Raw genomic sequence first — 22,145 nt, forward strand, 5'->3', positions numbered from 1 at the left:
TTGACACTTGATGTCTGCACAGCATTCTGCTGTATAAATAAAACTAACTACTGTACTGTAGTTGATCAGAGATTAATACAGCTTTTGCCGCTATAAAAACGTTGTGTATGTGAGTATTTCCACGGATAGGTGACCAAAGGTGCAACCTCTGTCCAAAAGGGCCTGCCTATGCAACCCTTACATCACACAGGACTCACCAGCTAGTCTCAACCTGACTGTACCATTTTATGGTCAGGTTCTTCATTCCCAAGAACGTCTTGCTTTCTTACCCTCTTCCCACCAACATTGTCAATGTTACTGATTTTGTCAGTCTGTTAACACATTTACTGGTAAGGTGGAATAGCTTTCACTAAGCTAATTTCTATATTTTTCCCGGGAATTCTTACTAAATAATTTTTGCTGTTTGTGAGCATGTTATTTTTTTCTTGTTGATTTGGTGAAGTCTTTACACATGATGGATATTTACAGTTGGTAATATATGTTACAAATGTCTGACCATGTAGCTAATCCTTAAAGTCTTGTTTGGTATCATTATCCATAAGAAATTTAAAACAACTTTATGTGTTCAAAGCTGTCACCTTTCTCTTCGTAATTTTGAATTTTATTCTTGACTTGTCTTTGTGCCCCAGAATTACAAAGATATCAATTCAATATTTTCTTTCTTTTTCTTTTTCTTTTCTGACTTTAGGGTAGATTTTAAAGACATTTTAATTAAACTAGGATTTGATTTGGTTCATGTGCTGAAGTAGAAAACTTTTGAAAATGGGTGTACAATTATTTCAATACTATTTATTCTCTTGAATTCTACATTGTTTTTCCACTGCTATAGAATTCTGTAGAATTCTGTGGAATGTTAGTTGGCTCTTCGTTGATCTGTTCATTTATAACTGCTTTCTTTTATTGTAATCTAATGTTTAACCTCTGATAAATGAAATTTTAGATCAATGTTCTCCACAGTTTCATGGGCTCTGTTTGGGGACAGCATTTCTTTTTTATTAATTTTGCAGTCAGTCCTTGAATCTTAAGTAAAAGAAATATAACTAGAATTTTCATAGACTTATAGAACCACTTTCTTTATAAAGTGTTTTATTGTATGTAATATATACTTTGAACATTTTTATTTATTTTACTAGTATTTATTCTACACTTGTCACTCCTGTTCTGCACAGAATCTTGAATTACGTTTTATTTGTATGTTGCTTATATAAAGTAAAAATGATTTGTGACTTGCCAGTTTGTTTGGTCACGATGATTTTCTAGGCAAGTGTCTTCTCTTGTGAAAACAGCCAGTTGTGAACAATGTGGTTTGCGACTTTTCTCAATGACTGTCCTTCTGACTTTGTTCCCTAACCTCTTCCCCAATGTTCGTGGCAACAATGAGAGAAATCGCCCAACTTCAAGATGAACAAGGGATGTTTTACTTGTGAAGTGTTTGTTCTAGGCTTATTTATATGACATATTAAACTGCTTAGGGCATATCTGTTGTAAAATAAAACAAATCTTTTTTGAGGCAATGATGCATGTCCAGTGTGAGACTGGAATAAGGTGGCGGAGTTAGGAAGTATCAGGTCTAAGAGTCACACCAGAGTAAAAGGTTAAGTGGGCAGCATCAGCCTCGCATCAAGAGTTACCCATAAGCCACAGAGACAGCAAGGTCGCTTCAGTAGTGACGTCACCTGCTTGGGTATGTGGGATAATTCTGATTAAGGAAATCTGTAGTCCATAAACATGTCATCTTGTGAAGCTGTATTCTGCTTACCCTAGGAGATATATTCTAAAGCTTTTTATAGGTGAACAAAAACAGACTGTCCCAACTCTGCAAAAAAAGACCTCAGCAAAGGTTAAAGATCAGAGCCAGTGTTAAAATCAGACTTAGAACAACAGTTTATTACATGCTTGTAGATGTGAGCCAATAATCCCAGAATGCCACGCAAAACTTAAATGATGTCTAAAACACTCTGATAAGTTAGAAACATAATGAAATAAGTACACCTCTGAGAACACTGACTGTTTAAAACATGAGATGTAAATTTAATGAAGATCTTAAGAATTCTAAGATTTTAGATAAAATATGTTTGATCATAGTGACCACGGAACAAGGGGGCTAATATGAGGGAAAAACTTTTTCAGACTAGAGTAAGCCAGGCTTGGTAGGATGACCCCTGACTTTAAAACACGTAATTTTATTTTCATGTTCAAGAGAAAGCTACAGAAAACTCAAGTGTGCCGCAATGATTTTGTACTGTACAGCATATATTGTGTAGATTTTGTAGTACCACAGAACCCATGGAACCACCATAGCTAACCTGGTAGCTTAGATTATCGATTTCCTCCTCATAGATGTGTCTCGCCCTCATCAGATGCTTTCTCATATAAGTGCCATTTTTACTTTGTACTTTGTTATCATTTTCTGTGTGATTGTGGTAGTTTCGATCTGGAACCGCCCCAAAAGGGTCATATATTAAGGCCTGTGGCATGCTGGGGAGGTGGTAGAGACAGCAGAAGAGAGTGGGCTGGTGAGGTGTTCCCAGAAGGGGTTGTGGGACTCTGGCTTCTCCTCACTTTTGCTTCTGACCCTGAGGTGTAGTGAGAATTTTGGAATTTTGGTATAAGAGTATGTTTTTGTTTAATCCCAGATGTGGGGATATGGGCCAGCTTCACAACAGCTGACTATGATTTGCCTCTGGAAGGCGTGTAATTTTGCCAGCTGCAGATAGTTTCTGCAATTGTGTGATGTTTGGAATTCTGGAGACTTTTCAGAGATCATATAAATGCTAGGGCCCTGAGAGGCAGGGTGGGTTGTTGGTTGACCAGTGGTTGGTTGTTGGTTGCTGTTGGTTGTGGTTTGTTAGGTAGTCACGTGCAAAGAAGAAACAACAATTAGAAATTAGACATCTGATGGGCAAAAATCTTGCCTCAGGGAGCTCAGCACCCCTAATCAGCAGGAAGTGCTCTAAGGATAATGTCACCCCCTTTCCAACCCCTGTCTTTATTCTGGGATCTCTTTCCTTTTCTTTCTATCCTTTTTTCCTTCCTTATCTGGAGTTAGGGGGTTGAAAGGGAGGAAGGAAAGGGGTGGAGAAGGGCAGAAAGAAGAACCCACAAAGCAGCAAATGCTGAGGTAATGGCTTTTCTGTCCTGTCCCGCCCTGTGAGGGGCTGCCTGCCAACAGGCACAAACAAAAGGCTGATCTCCAGAACAAAGCCAATTTTGTCTTAAAAATATTCATTTTAAGTTTTGAGATTTATAATTACATAATTTCCCCATTCCTCTTTCCTCACTCCGCCCCCCCCCCCCATCTACCCATCCTTGCTTTTCAAATTCATGGCCTCTTTTTCATTAATTGTTCATACGTGAACATGTATATACACATATTTATGTGTATAAACATACATTTCTAAATACAACACTGTATGTTTTCAGGGCTGACCCTTTGGTACTGGATAACCAGTTGGTGTTTTCTTCCCGGGAGAAGACTATTTCTCTCATGGTCAGCATTCCTAGTTGCTCATAATTCTTTGTAGAGGGCTGAAGCCTCAATGGCTTTCCCCATCTGCATTAGCATCTCTATTGTTCTCTTTGTTCAGCTCCAGTTTAGGCAGCTGTGCTGGTGAAACTTTATGGGTGTAGCTTTTGATATTCCTAGGAGACACAATCTTACAGCAAACTCCCTGTTCCTCTGCTCTTCCAATCTTTCTACCCCATCTCCTGCAATGACCCCCCCCCCAACACACTACCGAACCTAAGGGATAAACCTGTATTTTTTGAGAAATTGATGGTCTCAGATATTTTGTTGTACTAACTGAAAGATGACTGACCTTAGTCTTTCCTTTGGGAACATAATAAATTCCAGAAGCTCTCAGCAGAAAGTAGCGCCGTTTCCAGGATTTCTTTCCATCTTCTTTCAAATAAAGAGCTCCTTCAAGTTCTGGAACTATGATGGATGTGCCACAGAAACTTTCCTGAAATTGGAATACAGAGGCATAAAATACACACTCAGTTCACATTTAAAGAACAGTCCCAGTTAAGTCAATTCTGATGGAAATGGATTGAACACATTTTCTTTATGTGCTGTTTGCCAGTGGGGAAGAAGGAAGGACAAAGTGTCACAGGATCATGGGTTCTATGTGAAGACTTCTTTCACCCCAGGATCACAAAATCTAAACTTTCAAGAGAAACGTCTATTATGCTGGGAGCAAATAAAGCCAACTTGCCTGGGACTCTGGGATGCCCAAGTGAGAGACCAGGAGGGCCTCATTTTTTAGCACAGTTGCCTTAATAGCTTCCAATAAGAGGAACTTGTGGTGTGTACGCCAGTGGTGAGCATCAAAAGGGCTGGGCATTCATCTCTTCTCTGAATCTCCCTGATGGTCACATATGATTCCTACTGAGGCTCACAGAAGTGTGTTCTTGCCATTCGCACATGAATAACCAATGCAGTCACATCCCTAAGTCATTTCTGTCTCTAGACTTCACACTTCTACTTGGGGCTGCTAGAAGAGCCTCACTGAAGACAAAGATTTGGAAATCCTTGTATCTGATTCCATAGAGCCCTTCTGAAGTGAAACATATGTGTGCCACATATCATAAAGTGATACATGTCACAGTGAGTGTCATGAAGTGAAACATGCATCTCACAATGAGTGTCATGAAGTGGAACATACATGTCACAGTGAGTGTCATGAAGTAGAGCATACATGTCACAGTGAGTGTCATGAAGTAGAGCATACATGTCACAGTGAGTGTCATGAAGTAGAACATATATGACACAGTGAATATTGTGGATTCATATCATGTGGATTCATTTTAGGGAAAGAATCATTTATTGAATTTCTTGAAATCAACCTATTTTGTCTAAAGTCATACTTTATTACAACTGACTCAGAAAGCCACTGAATTATCTACATTGCTCTCATTTGATAATAATTAGCATTTAAAACCCTAAGTGAAAATTTCATAGTGTGTTTCAGAATTTTCCACTGTGTGTGAGCAAATAATTTAACAGATCCAGCAAAGCCTTTTGTGTTTATTGTACTCTGCAAAGTGAAGCTTACCTCAAGTAAGGATTCTTTGTTTTTAGCATTCATTTTCTCATTGATTTCCTTGTTTTCTCTTTTCCCCTTATTATCCAAGTAGAAATTCTAGATAAAACATTAAAAGATCATATCAGCAAGTATTCATTACTACACGGAGCTCCCAGTCTCGCTGGAGAGAAGACAAACAGAGCAGAACTGCAGTGACTCTGGTGAAGCTCCCTTAGTGAGCCACTGCTGCACCATCCCAGCTCAATCGTGGTCTTCATTCCTGCCCAGGCAGCAGAGCAAAATTATCAGGAAAGGGTATGACACCATTTCATTGTTAAATTCCACAGGCCAAGAACCTCACTGTCAAACAATGAACACCAGGAAGCCTACGTGGGCGAACAAGCACGGCGTACCGATAAGGTTAGAATGTCTTCTGCTGACCTCAGTACCCCACTGCCTAGCCCAGTGGAATGAGGGCGGTTTGGCTGCGGATGCATGATGTTATATTAGTACATTTTTTTTGTTTGTTTATTGCCCTTATGGTGTTTGGAATGGTATTTTTTTTTGAGGCGTGTTCTATTAAGCTGGTGTTTTCTCAAAATTGAAATGAAGTGGATATATATGTTAAGGAGAGACGGCTCAGCACTTGAGTGTTTACTGTTCTTGCAGAAGCCTCAGATTCAGTTCACAGCACCTACAACAGGCAGTTTACAACTGCATGTAACTACAGTTCTGGAGGATCTGATGCCCTCAGGTCTCGGTACAGGAGGGTACCTAATGTACATGGCACACACAAACTCCTGACACACACTCAAAAGTAAAAAAAAAAAAAATAATAATATTTAAAAACAAATAAGAAAAAAAAGAGTCGACTTAACAGCTTATCTTAAAAAGCCTCAAGACCAACAATTGACAAATAGGACTGCATAAAGCAAAAACATTTCTGGATAGCAAGTGTTCAAGAAAAGAAGCAGTCTACAAGTGGAAAAAAATCTTTAACAATTGTGCATCTGGCAGAGGGCTAGTATCTGGACTAGAACATATTAAGAACTCAAAAAACTAAACATAAAGAAAACAAACAACCCAATTATAAAACAGAACTTGAAACAAAACAGAGTTCTCAGAAGATAAAATACAAACAGCCAAGAAATAATAAAAAATTGTTAACAAATTGTTTTTGCAATCTTGGGAATGCAAATTAAAACTACTTTGAGATTTCTTCTTCGTCAGAATGGCTAAGGTTTAAAAAAAAAAAAAGTGGAAAAAAAAAACCCCAAACTAACAAAATCCCCAACAACAACAAAACCAAAAGCCCAAACAACAACAAAAACAAATGAAAGCAGATGTTGATAAGGATTCAGAGAAAGAGGAAGTTTTTTTTTCAGTGCTGCTGGGAATGTGGCCATTATGGAAATCATCGGAGGAAATTAGTTCCTCAAAAAGCTGAGAATAGATCTACCACAAGATCCGGTGGCTATACCATTCTTGGGCAAATATCTAATGGTTTCTGTACCTCACTGCAGAGATACTTGCTCGTCATGTTCATAAGAACCAACAACCAGGATCAATTTACATGTGCATTAACTGTGAAAGGATAACAAAATGGGTTACTTTTGCACAATGGGCTATCATTCAGCTGTTAAAAAGTATGATTTTTGGGAAAATGAGTGGAACTGGAAACAGTTGTCCTGAGTGAGGTAACACAGACCAAAAGATACAAATATTATATGTTTTCTGTCATTTATAAATGTTATTTAGCCTTCAGGTTTTAGATATGTGTTTTGTTCAGAATACCAACAGATGTTAGGTAAATAATAAGGGACCATGGGCTGGAGGGAGTCTTTCAAGGAAGGGGAAATAGAATACAGTGTTATAGAAAACTGGAAGAGAGGGGATTAAATGGAGTGGGGGATGTGAGGACAGGCTGGAGGAGGGATCTAAGGGGGGCAGGATAATTAACAGTGAAGTCCTTTTGAAAAAAGCATTTGGAAACCTACTATTGTAGAAGCGTACTTATAGATACATACATATGTATAATATGTACATATATATGTACATATAAAAGGAGCTTGAATGAAGTCGCTATATACTGCAGGTGGGGGTGGGCAATACCCCCAACCAGACCAAATAAAACACCCAGCACCAAGAATGGTACAGACTCTCACATACTATCCCTAGATAGTATGGTTGGTTGCTAGTGCTAATTGTTACATTCTAGAAGTTGGCAGTAAAACTCTGCTGCTGAAGACATCACATAACTGAGTCATAGAACATGGAGAAATCTATCTAACCATAAGCTTCCTCCCTACTGACTAGAATTCATAGTTCTGGCAGGTGCTAGACACACTACTGGAAGAGAAGAGTAACCATCAATTCCACTCGACAGTGAACCCTGTGAGCTATAGGAATTATCTGACAAGATATGCTCACTGATCCCATAGTGGCATGAATGTGATGGGAGCAACCAATTACTTTTGGTTGGATTTAAGGTCTGCTTCACAAGATGGAACCCATACTCGACACTGTCAATAAGGCCAAGAACTTGGGGTTGGACAAGTTTTAGATCCTATGGGAAAAGCTACTACTATTATTTTGCTAAATGGACATAACAACAAAATGACTCCTATGACATATTGCTATACTCATAGATCAATGCAACACTCAAACCTCATCAGATAAGCTTCTTCTTGCAGTAAATAGTAATTAACACAGAAATGTACAACTGGTCAATGCATAGAGGATAGGGGACTTTGGAATGTTCAGCTCTAAAAGGGATATTTATTTAATGTCCCTCCTCTTAAATGTTCAGGGATCTACGTGGAAGAGAGAGCAGAAAGAGGTAGAGCCAGAGTTAGTGAATAACTAAGTGCTTTCCAGACATAACAGGGCTTCACACCTGAGCTCACAGAGACTGTGGCATCATTGTTCACAAGGTCAAGCCAGACAAAGTTTCAGCATGGTAGAGGGAAGGTTGGCATTAAGTTTGGCATTGAGGTTGGCATCTTATCTATCTAAGCATTTGATTGCTGTTGAGACGGTATCTTAGTTTGCTTTCTACTGCTGTGATAATAGAGAAAGTCGATTTTTTTCTCAGGAGAGTGACACCTGACATACCAACCAGACTTCAGGAACAGTCAGCTAACACAATTGGACTCTATATTTTCTTGTAAGAGAGAGAAAGGAATGGGTGGTGGGGAAGAGAGAGAACATAAACCTGGGTAGGTAGGGAGTTGAGGTATACTCTGGAAGTAGTTGGGGAGAGTGTGAATATTATTAAGGTATATTGTATGAAATTATCAAAAACAAAAAACATTTAAGAGGCTACTAAAGAGAAATAAATACTGCCTCATTTGTTACAAGCTAAAACATCTCATGGCCTTTAATGTGTGCTGAGGGGAGTCAGGCCAATCCCGGGCTTTCTCAGGGTCCCGATGAAAGGACAAAGAAAACCTAGCTCTGTATCCCTGCCCAGAGGCAGACCTGGCAAGGTCCAGTCAAGGGATTAAGGTTTTGGTTCCTGGCAAACTGGCTTTTTTCCCCTGAAGAGACTGAAGTTATCAGTTTCCAGGCCATTGTGTGTGCTTGGGATGTCCTGTGTTCCTTTTGTGCAACATTCACCTCTTCATTAGTCTCCTATTGACTTTGGCCCATTGTATGATAACTTCACACTGATTCCCATTTTCCCCTTAGAAATTGTAGATAAGTTGCTGTGCTTCTTAATAAAAGTTGCTTGGCACAAAACATAGCTTGTACAACATCTCCTGACCCCCAAACTTTCTATTTTCTTACTCTGCTGACTCCCTGGTTCCCCCTTTCAATAACCTGTCACTGAAGAATGGCCTGCTTGCTGGTCAAATGGTCAAAGCCAGGGTACAATTATCTAACTTACACAGCAGGACACAATATTTTGTTGGACAACGCTGATTTAAGTAAAACTGGCTTGTAATGAAGTCAATATAATCCTTTTCAAAAATAATAGTTCCAGTTCACTGAATACTGTTATTGCTTTTCATTTAAAGAGATATTATTTGATTTAATCAGTAAACTTCAACTTTTCACAAAGTTAAGGAATGCCACCTCAAGACCTATTAGAGATTATAAGGCCTCATATTTACTTTAAACATTGGTAAAACTATTGTCACTGTCAGAACAGAGCAAGATTTATCTCAGATACATGTAAATGGCCAACTGGTGAAACCAAGTTCAAACAACACACAGGTAGAGCTGTGCTTATACTCTTGTTTTTTATATATCATTTTCTTGACTTTAATATAAGCTATCAGGTAGGGGGTAGTAGAGCATTACAAATGATTTTTGGCCTAGACTGGTTTGAATCTAAAATCTTAAGATCTATGAAACCACGTTTGTTATAATTTTGTCTTTAACCCTTGACTGGTTATTACTTGCTAAATCCCTTCACTGCAGGCAGGGATTTTACTAGCACCCACTTTCATGGAATCTTCACTGTTGAAGATTATAATGACAAAACACTATTATTTTATAACAGATGCAACAGCTTTATAAACTGAGGGAATTAGCAATCGGGAAGTCGGAGCCGCTCGCACACCTAAGACTTCTGCTGCACATGGTAAGCCTCTTCAAGGGTACACTGGCATCAACTTCTACATCTTTAACCTTATTTCTAAATCTGACCTGCCAGATAATGGATAACTTCTTTCACAATTGCTTCTCCACTCCTTAGAAAGAAAAGGCACCCTGCACACCACAAGAACCTAATTGCTCAAAGGCCCAAACAAAGGAATCACTTGAAACACTGGTATGAAAAGGCAGAAGACTCATAACAAATCCCTTTGAAAATCAAGTGATTTCTAATGCTTTGCTTCCCTCACAATGGAAAGTACTTAATTATTTTGCCAGTCAATGGATGAAAAGAATAATCATTGAGCCTTCAGTGACTTTTAGCTGACAACTTGGAAAGAGTTCACAGGCCTGAATGGTGTTTTCCTATTCCCATCCATTTAACTGGAATATACTTTCTCAAAGCTTTTTATCTGTAAAAAGTAGTTAACACCTGTACTGGTATGTTTTTTTGTCAACTTGGTATAAGCTAGGGTTATCTGGGAAGAGGACACTCAACTGAGAAAAATGTTACTTTTAGTTTGCCTGCAAGCAAGACTGTAGGGTGATTTCTTGATTATGACTGATGCCAAGGGTCCAGCCCACTGTGGGTGGCACCACCCCTTGGCAGGTGTCTGGGGTGGTATAAGAGAGCAAGCAGAACAAACCATGAAGAACAAGCCAGCAAGCACCAGTTCTCCATGGTCTCCGCTTCAGCTTCTGCCTCCAGATTCTCAGCTCGAGTTCCTTCCCTGACAGATTGTGATCAGGTACATAAACCAAATAAACCCTTTCCTCCCCTTTTGGTCATGGTGTTAATCACAGCAATAGAAAATGAACTAAGACAACATCCATAAAAACAAAAAAACAGAAGAATAATTGATTCAGAACATTCATTGATTAATTTTGGAATTAATTAGGAGTAACCTGTCTGCAAGATATGCCGTGCAATCATGGTACAAAACTTGTAGGAGTAACCAACCAGTATGTGATTTGAGTTAAGGCCCACTCCAGGAGATGAAACCCATACCCAATGCTTCTTGGGTAGCCAAGAACCTGAGACTAAATAGCCTAAGAACCTAGGGGAAAACCAAATATTCTGCTAAAGGAACAAAATGACTCCTGATGACATTCCACTATACTCATAGATCATTGTCTTGCTCAGTCATCATTAAAGAAGCTTCCTTCTGCAGCAGATGGAAACAGACCCACAGCCAGGAAATATTCAGAGAATGAGAGCCCATGGTACATTCAGCCCTAAAAGAGATGTTTCCATCAAATCCATCCCCTCATGGTTCAGGGAATAATGTGGAAAAGGAGGTGAAAAGTGTGTAAGAGCCACAGTGGGTGGAGGAGACCAGGAATCAAGTTCTTCTAGACACCACGAGATGGCACACACATGGACTCACAGAAGACTGTGGCAGCAGTTAGAGGGCCTGCAAAGGTCTGCACCAGATGGGGTCTTATTGCTGAATGAGAAGTGGATACCTCCCATCTCTAACCCAAAAGCTATTCCCAATTGACGGCCACTTGCAATGAAGAATTAGTTCTCTCTAAGGGAGTCTTGCTGAGAAAACGAACCACTCTTAAGGGCAGCCTACTCCCAGCTAACACAAAACTCTCTACAGCATGTCTGCAAGTCCTTTGTCTCATGATAAATCAGCACTCTCCCAACCCCATCTACCTTACAGGTCCTCTCTCTCTCTCTCTCTCCCTCTCTCTCTCTCTCTCTCTCTCTGTGTGTGTGTGTGTGTGTGTGTGTGTGTGTGAGATGGCTTCCAGTTTTGCTTTTTTCTTTAATGGGATTTCCACAGGTGTGAACGAGTATGTCTCAGCATCTAATTCTTGAGCTTTTTCTTTGGCTCTTTTTCTTGTTGGTTGGTTTGTTATATTTCGATTTGTTTTCTAAATTTATTTATCTTATTTTATTATTGTTCCTTAGGTGCCTGTTTGTTTTCTAGTGAAAGACGAAAGGGTGTGGACCCAGATGAGAGCGGAGTGGGCAAGTGCTAGGAGGAGTAAAGGGAGGGAAAACCATAATTAGAAAATATTGTGTGAAGAAAAACCATTTTCATAAAAGAAAAAATGTTCCCCCACCAAATACCAAATCTTAAATGTTTTGGTATTTTAATCAATTATGTGATTTTAAAAAATGTGTGGCGGCTGACAATGAAAAAATTTGGAAACTTAAATTTGTGAACATAATGTGTTGAATTGATCTATGAAAAGGAAATCGACAAGACTCACTGACTACAGCAAATGGTTCAGGATGGTAGTGGTGGCAAGGCTGTGCAGGTGTGGGAACATCGTGGATACTTCTGCTTCCCCTGCTCACTTTTACTGCAAAGTAGCTTTTCTAAAAACATACTTGTGTGCTTCTTCAATGTATAACGAGGGGAGTCAGACTGCCATGGGTCAGTACTTAGAATCTGTAGGGTCATTTTAAAAGTTAAGATTTAAAATATTTAAAATACATGATACTTTGCATTCTTTATAGATACTTAAAGTATGTATGAAAAATTTGGAGCTAGGTGTGGTGGTGTATGTCTGTAATCCTTGCAGTAGAGATGCTGAGGCATGAGGAACTATGTGAGTTCAAAGCCAGCCTGTGCCCCAGAGCAAAATCTTGACTCATGAGGGGGTGGAAATTGGAAAGGGCGTCAACAGATAAGTGTGTGAGGTGCTATACAGTTTTTCAAATTTCCAGTAGTTATACAGGCATACAAGTAATATATGCAGCTGTCATCTGAGGTTGGCCATAAATGGCCACATGAGAATAGATGAAGGAGGCCTACAAAATGGAAACATCATAGCTATGGATGGAGATAGAAACCCAAGGGAGATCTGGGAACAAGATACTTGTGTGGTCTTGTAACACTCTGTGGTGGTTTGAAAGAAAATGGCCTCCGTAGGGTCATAGGGAGTGGCACAGTTAGGAGACATGGCCTTGCCACAGTAGGTGTGACTTTGTTTGAGGAAGTCTTTTATTAGAGGGTAGACTTTGAGGTCTCAGATGCTCAAGCCATTCCTACTGTGGCATTCACTTCTGCTTCCTGCAGATCAAGATGTAGAGCTCTCAGCTCCTCCGGCACCAGGCCTGCCAGCATGTGGCCATGCTTCCTGCCTTGATGTAAGTCAGCCCTAACTAAAGTTCCTTTATAAGAGTTGCTGTGGGAGGAAGACAATGCAGCCAGTCCTGATGAGACCTGATAGCTTAGGGTCAGAGGGAAGGGGAGGAGGACCTCCCCTATCAGTGGACTGGGGGAAGGGCATGGGAGGAGGAGAGTGAAAGAGGGTGGGATTGGGAGGGGAGGAAGGAGGGAGCTACAGGTAGGATGCAGAGGGAATAAACTGTAATTAAAAAAATTAAAATATAATAATAATAATAATAATAATAACAATAGAGTTGCTATGGTCATGGTGTGTCTTTACAATGATAGAAATCCTAACTAAGACACACCCAGTAACCTTGCACCCAAGTACAGGGATCAAATTAGGGATCAAATTGCAGTTGGCTAGCTCACAGGCTGCTTATACCTCCCATGAGGCTAGAACCTTGGCCTCTGAAGAGATCTGAAATGCTCTTAAGTGAAATAGGATGCAACGATGACAATTAGCAGGGACATTAGCACACACTCTGGTTTTTCTCCGTTTTTAAATGGGGGTGATTTGTTATCACTTCCAGTCAAGACAAGTCATCCTTTTCAAATTCTCTCCATTCCCCAGTTAAGCATGTTTGTCCTACAAGTTTGCAGATCCTGATTTCTCTCCACAAACTTATATTTTATCATGGCTGACTTTATGGGAAATGAGTTCTGTGTTTTGGTTGAGATCAAACCACTTTCCTGTCATAGATTACTTTAAAAGTGTAACTGATGGATTTCATGCTGCAGTGGGTTCCTTAGGACAGGAAGCGCTGCAGTGGCACCATCACAAATTGAGAAGTGGGATGTAAACTTGGTCAGAGAACACACTGAAGTAACAACACAAGCAACCTTGCAGTTATGCCTGGGTAAGCACACCACAAGTGCTGGAGAATCTTTCTTGGCTGTTGAATCTCATATTGAGCACAAAGTTTCCCCTTATATTAATTTTAATGCCTATTCCCAGATACACTATTAATAAAAAGAGTCCATCAAATATAGAAGATTTCAGTTTCAGGATTCTAATGACCCACTTTTATAGTTTTGTATAGATTAATAGGTTTTTTTTTTTTTTTTTTCCAGAACTGATATTCTGGGACATATGTACTGGTTTTTTGTTTGTTTGTAGACAAGGTTTCTCTGTGCAGTCCTGGCTTTCCTGGAACTTACTCTGTAGATCAGGCTGCCCTCTAACTCACAAAGATCCATCTGCCTCTGCCTTTGCTGCGATTAAAGGCATGTGCCATCACCACCTGGCTTGCATTTTTTTAAAGTTATTATTTATTTTATTGTGTGTGTGTGAGTTCAGGTCACATCGCTGTCTTATGGGAATCAGGGATCGAATTGCATTATCAGGTCTGAGAAGAGGTACCTGATTATCTTGATTGCCTCTCCGCCCCTCTCCTCCCTTCCCTTTCCCTCCCTTTTCTTTTTTTCTTCCTTCTCTTCCTCTCTCCTTCCTCATTTTCTTTTTCTAACTAAGAATTTAAGCACATATGTGAAGTAATGGGACTCACCAGGACACTTTCACTCATGTAGGTCATTTTCCTCTGTGGTCATTCAGCCCCTTCCCACTGCCCTGCCCCACCGTCCCCATCTCTTCCTGCTTGGCTCTTCCCCCCCTCAGGTAGTCTTCCTTTCTGTTTCCATGCCACCTGTGTTATAGAAGCTTAATCTTCATTGTTAAAACTGGACTCAGAAAGTGAATGAAGTGCCAGTATTCATCTTCTTCTGCTTCCTGGCTGTGGACAGTTTTTATATCCAAAGATAATGCACAGCTGCAATCTTAAAAGTCATGTCTTGTCTTCCATGCCCTGAACCCTGGAGTAATGCATGTGCATTATTTGCTGAGAGCAATAAAGGTTGAAAGCAATCTTATAAAATAAATTATACCATAAATGTTGAACACAATATACAACATTTAATATTGATTGGTAAACAGATGTTAGTAATATTGTTTGTTATCTGGGTTAGTTGGAATAACTACTGTAAATTGTAAATAATCCTGTTAAAAATTTCTGTAATTATCCCTCATGACTTCCGCATGTGAAGCTTTCTTTGCTGTTCAGTAAAGATAGAGCAAATCACTTTGATAGGGACAGACACAGCAGAGATAGACAAACATAGACACCAGGGAAAGACAGATACAGAGCCAGGACAGGTAAGCACAGATTCAGACCCATACAACAGACAGAAGATGAAAGACACAGTGAAGTAGAGAATTCAGATCTGGCATTACCTTGATTAAATGATACTAAAAGGAAGTGTTTTGATTTCTTTTTTTTTTTAATTCATTTTTTCAAATTTATTCACGTTACATCCAATTGTAGCCCTCGCCCTTGTCTCCCCCCAGTCCCATCCTCCCTCTCTCTTTACCCCATCACCCTCTGCTAGTTCTCAGAAAGGAGGGCCCTCTTCCCCTACTTACTGACCCCAGCCTATCAAGTCTCATCAGGACTACCTGCTTCCTCTTCTTCTGTGGCCTGCCAGGGGGAAATGATAAAAGAGCGGGCAACAGAGTCCATGACAGAGACAACTCATACTAGGGGACCCACATGGAGACTGAGCTGCCATGGGCTACATCTGAGGAGGGGGTCTAGGTCCTCTCCATGCATGGTCTTTGGTTGATTCATTGGTCTCTGCAGGCCACCCTTGGGCCCAGATTTGTTGGCTCTGTTGGTATTCTTATGAAGCTCCTGTCCCCTCTGGGTCCTTCTATTTCCCCATTCTTCCATAAGACTCACTGCACTCTGCCCAAAGTTTGGCTGTGAGTCTCAGCATCTACTTCCATCCCCTGCTGGGTAGAGTCTTTCAGAGAACATCTATTGTAGGCTTCCTTCCTGTTCCCTCTCTTCAACTGCTTCCCGTGTCTATCCTGTTTGCCCTTCTGAATGAGAATTAAGCATCCTCCCTAGGGTCCTCCTTGTTATTTAGCTTCTTTAGGTCTGTGGACTTTAGTATGTTTAGCCTGTATTATATGGCTAATATCCTTATTAAGTGAGTGTAAACTATGTTTTTTTTTTTTTTTCTGGTTCTGGGTTACCTCAGATGACCTTCAGGATGACCTTTTCTAGTTCTATCCATTTGCCTACAAATTTCATGGTTTTCTTGTTTTTAATAGCTAAGTAGTATTCCATTGTGTAGATGTACCACAATTTCTGTATCTATTCTTCAGTTGAGGGACAGATTCTGGTATTGTTTCCAGATTCTGGTATTATGAATAAAGCCACTATGAACATGGTTGAGCAAATGTCCTTGTTGTGTGGTGGAGCATCTTTCAGGCATATGCCCAGGAGCAGTATAGCTGGGTCTTGAGGTGGAGCTTCTTGGTGACTTAGAGTTTATTATTAATTTACTCAAGCTAGCCAGAAAAAGCAACATCAATGCTCTGAGACTCTAGAACAATAGGGGTTTTTATACCATGATAAAGGGAGAGCCAACCTAAAACATATTCATAAAATTCCCTATCAGCATTTGGCATAGCTAAATAGAAACGTAATCTACATCCCAGTAATTTCATTCATAAATATATGTGCAAAAGAAATGTCTGCATATGTTAAGCTAAATATATATATGAGTCATTCACACCAGCATTACTACTTTCTTTTCTCAATAATTTTTTTATATTTTTGCCTCAACATGACTTAGTTTATTTACAAAGCAGATTTCACATAAGTATTGTGTAAAAGGAAAGGACTGTTCCCAATAGTGACCATGACAGTTCTACATTGTTTCCATGCTTTGTTTGTTTCTACATTAACAGGCCGAAGGAGTTAACCAGGATGCGGCAGACGCGCTCTGTAACACCTAATCCGTGATTCTTCCTTATGATTACGTTCAGCATTACTACTCAAACGCCACACTAGGAACACATCACATGTCTGCAGCAGCACAATGAACACATGGAGTTTGGTTTAGTCACCCAATAGAATACTAAATGGCAGGAAAAGTAAACTGATGCTCTGGGTATCAGTGAGAGTAAAATCTAAACATAAATGTGAACTGTTGGAAGTTGGTCTGATGCATGTTACTAGCCCTCAAGATCTGGGTATGCCTATCCGTGTTGTGTAAACCTACCTGATTGTTCATTAAATGGCCTGTACCTGGGCAGGGCAGAATGGGGTAGGCATGACTAGGGTTCCAGGGCTTTTGGGTCCAAGAGAGAATCATGAAAAACAGATGGAGAGGAGGAAGGAGGACACCATGGTGGGTTAGTGTGGAGAAAAAACCATGTGAGCTGAGAGGAGGGGCTCCAATAATGGCTCGAAAAGGCCCACATGAAGAATATAAGCAAGTACCTTGGGATTATGGATGGAAGGTAGACCAGATTAGGAGGACTAAAGTGGATGGCATTGGATGGGGGCTGGGGCATAGATGGTGAGGATATTGAGACAGTGTAAGTGAAATATCTGTCTGGCCCAAGGTAAATACGGCAATTATAAATCTAACAGGTGTCTGTGTCTCTATTATTTGTGATAGTGGATTAAATAACACTGCCATGATAATCTTACAGCTAATAATAACTGATAGCCCAACACTCATCATTATATATTTACTACAACAGTGAAAATATGACTCCATCTCACATAAAGTCCAAAATAAAGAAAAATTAAGGAGACAAAGATCTAAATACTGACTGCCACTATAATGGGGGTTAAATACTGGGAAAAGACACTAAGAGCCTCATTTATGTCCTGCCTCTTGAAGGTATGAGTTGAAGGAATGTATTCATTTTGTGAAGTCTATAGGCTGTACCGTTAGGGCATGAGAGTGCTTAATCAGACACTACAGCCAGCTGTACGCCTCCTTCCTCCTCTTAACCGTGGGCGCACTGCAGAATTTCTGGGTAGTGCTTTCATAGACTCAATATAAAGGGTGTTTCATGAAGAAGTTTTGCAAAATGGTGGCCTTGAATATAGTGCATATGGTTGTTATATAGAAATCACATCCTCAGGCTCTTTTGTAGCTCCTTTATGGCTAAGGTGTCTAAGAGAAAGAAGCCTGGATATAAATTCCCCTGGCTCTTTCCACTTTCTCTATAGATTAGAGGGGCTGTTAGACAGAGCTCTGTTGGACGCGTAGATAGACTTCAGATATTGAGGGTGGCAGAGACATTCTACTAAATTTGTTTACTTTTATAGGAGAAAGAAATAAGAGTCCAGCTTGGTTTTGGCATGGAATTATAGTTCTTTGTTACATCTCCCGATTTGGCACTCTTACTAGTACAAGCATTTAAAATGGAATGATCAGCCAAGGCTGAAAAATAGACATTTTTAGCGTTTGGCATGTCTTAATGACTTTGTTGTCCGTTCCTACCATGTATCTCAGGGAGGACCTCCCTCAGAAAACAGCACAGGGCATTTATTTGGTGCTTGACTTTGCCAGTTTGACCGGATTGAGGGGCACTTAAGGTATTATTAAAGCACTCTCTGATGATGTCCATGAGGGCATTACTAGAGCCAATTAAATTAATGGATCAACCCTCTGATGGTTCACAGTCTGAATAGAGTCTTGGGAAGGGGTGGAGTGGTATATGAGGTTGAGAAAGGTGTGGAACGTTGTTTGTGTGTATTGGGGTGCTGGCTGGAGGTATGTCTTTGAGGATTTGTCTTACATTAGTCTTTTTCTGTTACTACTCTGTGGGGCATGTGGACCAGGCCACCAGGAGAACTGGCATGGAACTGGTAAGGTGGAACATGTTCAAACCTCAGAAATCTCAAACTTGAGATCAGTAGGAGTAAGAACCACTCTTTCCCTGTTCTGAGCCTGCATGGCCTGGCACATGTAACCTGGCAAATCCCAGCTCTTCAGGTTGTCACATATCTGACCCCTGATGTATCTAGAGTACCACCAGCATGCCAGCCACAACCAACCCCAAACCCCCTCCCTACACCCCAAGGTTTATAACGTACTTGTTCACCATGGAATAACAGGACAGAAGCTGCTTCACTAATAAACGGGTACAAGCTCATTTTCAGAAGATTGTCTAACAGCTGTTGATTCACTTGAGCTGTAACACTTGAGGGGCTGGTTCGGAGACAGCTTTTTTTTTTTTTTTTTTAATCTTGGACATTAACCTCTGCATCCTCGGAGGACACCTCTGCATCCTCAGAGGACCTGCCTACCTGATGGCCTTGCTGGTGGGACCCGAGCCCTTGCTGCAGCAGTCAGGCACCCCTGGGACACTGGCCACCCGACTGCTCCACTGTGACAAAGTGCTTTTAGCGACTGAAAGCTGTAACTCCTCCTCCCCACCCCAGCTGGACTGGAATCCTGCAGACCCCACCCATTTCAGATTCTGCTTCATTCTTCCTGGCTGGGCTCTGTTCTCGAAGAGCCCAGACACCCCAGCGGGGACAGAGTAGACCAACAAACTGCCCTATCCTGCTTCCTGTCTACCACATCATGAAGGCTCTGCCATATCCTCCTTTCCACAATGGTGGAAACCTCTGTACCTGTGAGCCAAATAAGCCTCCCCTCCCTTAACTTGTTTCCACCAGGTATTTGGCCACAGCAATGATAAAACTAATGCAAGGCGGAAGACTATTTTCCCATAAGTAGCCTGCCTCAAACTCTAATTCTGTTCGTGATTCGAGATTCAGTCCCCTCTTTTGCAAAATGGAAAGATATCTGAATGATCTTGGATATCACTCCCATCAGTAACATTCTTAGAATTTTTTAAATGTTATTGGGATAAGAGGAAAGATAGGGTCCCTTTACATAAGGACACATTGGTACCTGATATTGTGAACAAGAGCTCAGCATGCACACACTACTGAGTGAGTCTTTGGTCTAAGTGGTGCCCAGAAGGAATCTGAGACTAAGTAGCTTTGTGTGGCTATGAGCTCAGCTCCACAGAGAAACATGTAGCAAAGGACAGTGTAGAGAAGGCCAGGAGAGAAGCCCAATTATGTTGAATCAGAAAAAATGGTGGCCCCTGACCACAGGGGCAAGGCTACACTTTGGAATGTTTAATTGCCTTTCAGGGTTCTCTACGAAGTATGGGATGGGGTGAGAAAGGCAGACCTTTTAGGGTATTGCTATCTACCTTTCCAGGTTGCTGCCTCTGTGAGTAACTCAGCTTAGACTAAAGATTCAGTCGCTGTCTCTGTTCACTGGTGTGTGGTGACAGGCAGCACAGACTGGTATTCTGGTTATGTGAGGTCTCTCATATGATTCCAGCTGCTTGAGGCTGTTCCTAGAAAGGCTTAGATTTTTTGGTGGCCTCCTGATATGCGACTTGAGGGATGCACTTTCAAATATAAGAACAATGCTTTTGTGTTTGTGTCAACTGCCAATGGAAATCACAATAAATTTTATATTTTCCAGCTGCTCCTTACACAGTGTGGCAGGGACCCTGTGAATGACAATGTTTGGGGTGGTTTCTAAAAACTTGCAGGGGGCCTATGCTGACAGAAGGAATGAGCTACCACATCGGCAGAGCTCCAGGGAACAGAGTTCATACCATTCTGACTAAATCTATACATGTAAATCCACTGGCCTTTATTTTTCTATAAAGTATATGTCTTTCACAGGCTCTGCCCCAAACTGTAACTAAATCTCCCTTTCTTCATTATTTTTGAAAGTATGGTGGCTGGTTATGGATCTCAGACCCCCTAGTACCACTTTCCTTAGTTATCAAAATATCAATAAACAACACATATGAACTACAGAAATATGGTGCTTTGCAACAGAAAAAAAATAAACTATAGTATATCAAATATATAGGTGGAAATCTCTGCAATAATCTAGAATATATCAAGCATATCTCTATATAGTATATCAAGTATATCTCTATTAGGCGGGTGGAGCCTAATAGAGATTCAGACCAAAGATGAGGGTTAGATAATAACAAATAGGTATGCTTTCAATTTTGAATGAAAAAAATAGATTTTTCAAAATTTCTAAGTTTGTGTTTATTTGAAAAAAAAAAACACATTTGTGAGATTTCCTGAGATTATGGTTTGGTCAGTACACAGGTGACAAAAACTTCTTTTGTTATATAGTTTAATGAAATGTGGGCCATCTTACCTGAGGGTTTTTAAACACAGCATATTTTTCCTCTTTCTCTAAAAACAGTACTTTGTTTTCTGTGTCTCTCGTCCAGTGTGATAAAACTTCAACAACATTTTCATGGTCTTCAAAAATTCTCTCTGATGAAATAAAAGATATTTCAGGTAAGAGTCTATTACTGAGTTATGCACAGTGGCTCACAAAGTTTCTGAAGACTGGCAGCCTTACTAAACCATGTTTGAATTTATTCAGCCAAAGGCTCCTGTACTACAAAAAGGGTGGGTACCTGAAGTTGGGAAGGTAGGTACTATGTTAATGACACGTAAATGGTCACTGGCCCTGCTCATTTCCTTTTCTCCCTCCTGCACGGTACAGCTCAGGCCCACTGTGTACTTGTCCCTAATTTATTTCCTTTCCTGAACCAGCCATTTGCACTCTCTGTGCAGTCGACAGAAAGAGGCAGGAGAACTGGGGCGCTCCAGTGCCTGCTCGGTGAACTAATATCCCCGCCTGTGACAATAGTGCACAATAGCACTACTTTTATATGTCAGTGTCAAGTTTAAAATTTATTTTGACATGACAAATGATGGAAATTACAGTATTTTGGGCAATTGTATCATGCTTTTAAAAGTTAGCATTTTGTTTTTCATTTTAAATCATTCTTAGCAGAAGTAAATACCGTGGCAAAAGATCCCACGTACTTAAGCTTTGGAACGAAACTGTGAAACTGGTAACCCATTTCTCTGAAACACCCAGCTTGAAGGCAAAGCAAGCTTTTCCTTCCCTTGTTTCCCCGGAAAGAAACAAAGAAGCAAGCACTTAACTCAGATGAGGGAGGGCAGTAATACTATAAAACAAAGGTTAAACAGACTAAAGCCCATAATAAAACAAATCTGCCAGGCTTTCAAAGTACAGCCCAGATATGGGGGGGAGACTTACCAATTTGCAATTCGGGGTATATTTCATAAAGACACCAGTCCACATTGCAGTCACAGTGGGTTTTTTCAAAAAGATTGTCTAGAACATCTCGAGCCAACTGTCGCTCATCCACCATCAGTGACTTGGTGCTGTTATCATCCATGTACACCTTAACCACAAGCTGAAGATGAAGCCACCAAACAGTCAGTTCTAGCAACGGGGGCAGGCTGCTCAGCTTAAGGTGTCAACATTGCTACTGTTTCTGACACTGTACATTAGAAATGCATCTTGTGGATATCTTGATAGGCTGTTGCTACTGTAGCTCATAGGGTTCACGGTTGGGTAATGCTGTTGATGACTTTCCTCCAGCAGTAGTGGCATGATTGTAATGGGGATAACCAACCACTTTCTAATTTGATTTACAGCCTGCTCCACTGGACAGAGCCCATGCCCGGTACTGGGAATTGTG

At 40.5% G+C, this 22,145-nt stretch overlaps 1 protein-coding gene across 1 annotated transcript in view; it reads right to left on the bottom strand.

The window, feature by feature from the left end:
• Apbb1ip (amyloid beta precursor protein binding family B member 1 interacting protein) overlaps positions 1-22,145 on the bottom strand; it is a 97,363-nt gene that overhangs the window by 16,955 nt on the left and 58,263 nt on the right. The window contains 4 exon segments of the mRNA XM_021654601.2: positions 3,819-3,962; positions 5,055-5,141; positions 20,777-20,898; positions 21,698-21,857. Coding sequence (XP_021510276.2) covers positions 3,819-3,962; positions 5,055-5,141; positions 20,777-20,898; positions 21,698-21,857 — 513 coding nt within the window.

Source organism: Meriones unguiculatus, chromosome 7, assembly GCF_030254825.1.
Source record: "Meriones unguiculatus strain TT.TT164.6M chromosome 7, Bangor_MerUng_6.1, whole genome shotgun sequence".
NCBI classification, from domain to species: Eukaryota; Metazoa; Chordata; class Mammalia; order Rodentia; family Muridae; genus Meriones; species Meriones unguiculatus.